This window comes from Phaethon lepturus, unplaced genomic scaffold (assembly GCF_000687285.1).
Source record: "Phaethon lepturus isolate BGI_N335 unplaced genomic scaffold, ASM68728v1 scaffold18994, whole genome shotgun sequence".
Lineage (NCBI taxonomy): Eukaryota > Metazoa > Chordata > Aves > Phaethontiformes > Phaethontidae > Phaethon > Phaethon lepturus.
In genome coordinates this window covers 3,320-8,454 of record NW_010534273.1, presented here as the reverse complement: position 1 = coordinate 8,454, position 5,135 = coordinate 3,320, and the positions used below count along the sequence as shown (strand labels likewise).

Below are 5,135 nucleotides of genomic sequence, written 5' to 3'. Positions count from 1 at the left end.
GAAGCTTACACACTATTATCTGGCTGTTAGAGTTTGTGTAACATGCATTGCAGAGGTTCCTTGATCCACCCCATCGTGTGACCTGAAAAGAGAAAGTAATGCAGCCCGTTTTTCTGTAATTGTCTCCCTCTAATCAGGGCTTCCATCTGTATATATCACTGGCATTAATGCTTGGGGTGTTTCCAGGCTGCTGGAAGGGATGAAAGCATCATGCTAGGACAAGACATGGAAGATCACAGCTCTGGGTTGAGGAACAGCATCTGAGCAGATTTGCAGGTCTTTCATATGGCAGTGACCCCTGTGGATGGAGCACCGAGAAACCAGTCCACTAGCTCTGACCGAGAAACCAGTCCACTAGCACTTTCTGCCAGAACTGGTGGAGGAAACTACCAGTCAGATTCACTCTTCCTCCACAGTGCCCTGAGCAAAGCCTCACGGATGTGGCTGGATTTTATGCTGTAGATAATGGGGTTGAGAGCAGGGGGAATTATAAGGTAGGTGTAGGCCACCAAAGTGTTAACCAGAGGAGGAATATTCTTTCCAAAGCGATGGATCATGGACAGTCCTATCATTGGGATGAAAAACACCAGAACAGCACAGATATGGGAGACACAGGTATTCAAAGCCTTGAGACACTCCTCCTTGGTTGCAAGGCCGATAACAGTTTTAATGATCAGGATGTAGGACAGCACAATGAAGATGAAGTCCATCCCCACCGTTGATAAAAGAACAATCATACCATAGAAGACATTGACTTTTATATCTGCACATGCTAGGTTCATGATATCAGAATGGAAGCAAAAAGAATGAGAAAGCTCAGTCTTGCGGCAGTAGGTTAGTCTCTTGAGCAAGAAGGGTATGGGAAGGAGGGAGACCATACCTCTCAGTACAATTGCCAGACCTATTTTTATGACAGTCGTCTTGGTCAGTATGGATGGGTGTCTCAGTGGATAGGAGATGGCAATGAAGCGGTCAAATGCCATTGCCAGGAGCACAGAGGATTCAATGAAGGACAGTATGTGGATGAAGTACATCTGAGTGAGGCAAGCATCAAACCCAATCCTTCGCATATTAAACCAAAAAATGCCCAGAGTAGTAGGCAGTGTACATAGAACCAAGCCCAGGTCAGTGACTGCCAGCATGGAGAGGAAGTAGTACATAGGTTCGTGAAGACTTTGGGTCTTCTTTATGATGAATAGGATCATGCAGTTCCCCAAGAGAGCAACAAGGTACAGTGCACAGAAAGGGATGGAGATCCAGTGGTGAAGGGCTTCCAGGCCTGGGATGCCCATCATGATGAAAGCTGAAGGCTGATAGAAGGAGCCATTGAATTCCCACGTGGTATGTGAGTCATGCTCCATCCCAGCTCAGCTCTCACATGACCTATACCTAAAACAAATCAACAACAGAAACTCCACATAGTTGGACTCTCCACTGAATATAAAGTGGGTAATGACAAGTGCCGCGTCCCTCCACCTCCCCACCAACCTATGCAAATGCCCCATGCTGTTTAGGACACTGTTATAATTACCATAGTATCATTTTTGACTACACTCGTGTTTATCCATGAAAATATAAAATTAAGGAAAAGGATGGACAATTTTTCTTAAAAAAGAAAAACATTTTTTCTTAAAATGAAAATGAAAGCATTGCTGGTGAGTGCTACTGTTTTACAGTCGTCCCCAAATTCCACAGGTTGAGATGCTCTATTGAGTGAGTAAATGCTTTTTCTACAGTCATCCCAACCAAGACTAAGCTGCTAAGCAGCTGGCTTCTTTTTGATGCTAACTGGAGTTCAAAGGTCATGAAAATGGTGAAAGTTTAAGTCTGACTTCTTATTCAAGAAACCAACATTGGAAATAAATGCAAAATATAACAGAGAATCAGGCACTTAGATGTTACTGCTCTCAGCTCAGAAGACGGCCACCAGAATAAGATGGATTTTCAGCAGCTTTCACATCCAAGTTGTTGCTCATTTCATAATCTACCTTACCATCAGGTGAGGGGAAATAAATGAGCAAAACCCCACTTTTGTGGTGACCCTGACTGTTGTTAGTAACAGGCAAACACAAGCCAAAGCACAAGAAGTTGCACGTCCAGAAGCACTGGGGAGGCATCCACAGAAAGTCTCTGGGTCGGAATCAGCGGGGAGGGGCACAGCTGGTACGGTGAGGTTTTTACACAGGGATCAAGAGTATGAGGTGAGTGAGGCCTTTACAGAAATCTAGCAGATGTCTGCTCTAGTGAGTTCAGCAGAAGGCCACTGAGATGGATGGGGGTTGGAGCAATGCCCTAGGATAAGAGACCAAGGAAAGAGGCTTGTTCAGCCTGGAGAAGAGAAGGTTTTGCAGGGACCCAACAGCAGCCCTCCCCTACCCACAGGGAGGTTATCAAGCAGGCCAAGCCAGGCTCTTCACAGCAGTGCATGGATGAGAGACAACAGGTCTAAGTTAAAACAAGGGAGGTTTAAACTGCATATAATGAGAAATGTTTCCCCATGAGGATGGTCAAGCATTGGAGCAGGTTGCCCAGAGAGGCTGTGCATCTCCATCCTTAGAAGTTTCCAAGACCCAACTGGATAAAGCCCTGAGCAGCCTTGTCTGACCTCATAACTGGCCCTTCTTTGAGCAGGACGTTGGACAAGAGGTCTTCTGAAGTGTCTCCAAACTAAATTATCCAATGAACTTACGAGCCTGTGATTTTACCATAGGTTTCACTCCTCTTGGAGGATTCAGCCATCTCAGCACAATCTAGGTTCGTGACAATGCACCCTAGCAGAGGTGCTGGAGAGGCTGACAGGGTCCCCGAGCCCTCCCTGTGCCTTCTGTGACAGAATGACTGGCTGGGTGGGCAGGGGAAAGCAGTGAGTGTACAAGACGAGCTAATCAAAGAAAAAGAAATATTTGTGGCTTCAGCCTTAATGCACCTTCTGTAGGATACAAAACAAGCAGGTCAAAGAGTGCCTGAATTATGAGCAAGAGGGTTTACTATAACAGTTCGTTTTTGAATAAACACACATACCCTCCATGATGTATTTATTAAGTTCCTAATATGATTTTGATCCATTAGACTCTCAGCCTGCTTGAGAGTCTAATGTGGCAATAAATCCCAAAGCTTAGCAAGGATAAACATCTTCCTGCTCCAGGGCAAAAGCAACATGTAACTGATGGGAACTAAGGAAGACCCAAAGTCATTTCATTTCCTCCAGGCAGGATCACTTTATCTCTGTCGCAAAGCTACACGTTAGTATCAGGAATGGCCTCGGCCAGCATGTAGCCCTGTGCTGTCAGTTGCGGACGGGACAAGTCACAGCCCTTCTTCAGGAGACCCTTGTCAGTGCATGAGGTGACACGGACGTGGATGGAGAGCCAAGTGCTTTCCCCAACGCATCGACAGTGGCTGACGTTGGCAAAAGGACACTGTCCATAGGTACCTCTGGTCCCAAGTGGCGGCTCGATGCTCCCCAGAGGTAAGAGCTGCCCCTTTCTGCCAGTCCAAAAGCATGTGAGCAGTGAGAACTATCTGCAGACTCCTGCAATTCACTCTTACCTGGAGGCTGGGTTAAAAAACTAAAAAAACTGAGCGCATGCATGCCTGTTTGTCTGTCTGTCTCCCTTACAGCAGCATCTGGCAGATATTCAGAACTTTCAAAGGTATTAAGATTCAGGAGGTTTCCAGGAATATGGAGGTGGATAAGGAGGAGAGAATGTTAGAGCACAGTGGGAAAGAAGGGACTGGTGAGAACTCACTGGGGTCTGTAGGGGATGCTCCTCCTCAAGAAACCCTTCATGCAAACCTGATTTTGTTAGACACTGGCAGCTCCTACCCTGCTATATGAAGTTATTTAGAAATGGGCTTCACTAGCTCTGCTCCTGTCTGAGCTATTCTGGTTTGCTATGTGCTCCTACACGTTACAAATACAGATCCCATTCCAAGCCGTTTTTTTCCCCTCCATGTTTTATGTGGGGGGGTGTGTATATATATGTGTCTATAAATAATATAAATAAATATATAAAATACATATAATATATAAAATAGGTAAACAAGTATTTATATGCTTATTTACGTTTATGTACATTTATATGTGACTATACAACATATAGCACACATACATGTGTTACACCTCCCAGTTACCTATCGTAGGACAGCAATTACACCTTTCACATTGAAGCCAAGCTCTGACAAGGAAACAAACCTCCAGTTAGCGGAGGATATCAGTTTAAAGACTAATGGCCGCACCTGGGCAGCGTTTGCTGCTAGCCTAGAAAGGCATCCTACCACCGAGAGAAAACCGCCCACCCGCTCAGCGCCTGGGCGCTGCGGGTCCCCAGGAGACAGTCCAGTCGGGCACAAGTGCCGATGCCTCGTGGAGGACACGGTGCCTTCCCTCCTTCTGCAGCCCTCAAAAGTCACCTCCTGTTTTCTTGCCTGTCTCTGACTTTGATTTTCACCAATAACTTAGGCAAAGTACTGGTGCTTTAAGGGCTGCTTCTCAGCATAGGCAAGAGCAGGGGCTTGAGAAGGATGAGACCAAAAGATCTGCTTTTTTCCCAAGTGGAGACTTTGCTATTTTAAGAACTTCATTGCTGCCAACTCAAGTATCCAAGTGAGGGCTCAGCCACTCAGTGAAGGGAGGAGGATGAGTGAAGGAACTCTGGGGACGCAGCACCCACAGAGCCAAGTTTTTGTTGACTTTACAGGCAAGAACAGCAACGTGCCATTCCCACCAGCTGAGCCGGGCCACCAGACGGTGGAAGAGCAGTTTGACTCTTGCACAAAGCCCACAGCACAACGGCAAGCGGCACCTTCCCAGGCAGTACCGCGCTGCCAGCGCTGCCTGAAATCGCAGCCGCCCACATTCTCCTGGACACCCAACCCAGCAGGTCCTGTGGAGCGGCATGGACCTCCCGGGCAGCGCTTTGGAGACGCACCTCCCCACTCGTGCTGGTGTCCAGCCCCGTAAACCACAGCCACCGCACTAGTAAATGAGGAGTGCAATGATGGAGAGGCTGCTAATTGCCCAGGGTACTTACCGAGCACGGCGGAGGGGGCCCGGGGGCTTTACGACCTGCGCAGGCAGCACAGCCCCGTTGTGATGCAGAGGAAGAACCCGCATCCGCGTCCCCGCGCCGGGA

At 47.5% G+C, this 5,135-nt stretch overlaps 1 protein-coding gene across 1 annotated transcript; it reads right to left on the bottom strand.

Annotated features, from left to right (window-relative positions):
* Window positions 1–386: 386 nt before the first annotated feature.
* LOC104619560 (olfactory receptor 51G2-like) lies at window positions 387–4,499 on the bottom strand. The gene is made up of 2 exons (XM_010285479.1): window positions 4,486–4,499; window positions 387–1,329 (listed from the first exon to the last, which is right to left on the bottom strand). The coding sequence occupies exons 1-2, from the start codon at window positions 4,497–4,499 to the stop codon at window positions 387–389; spliced, it is 957 nt and encodes a 318-aa protein (XP_010283781.1).
* Between the last annotated feature and the right edge of the window lie 636 nt (window positions 4,500–5,135).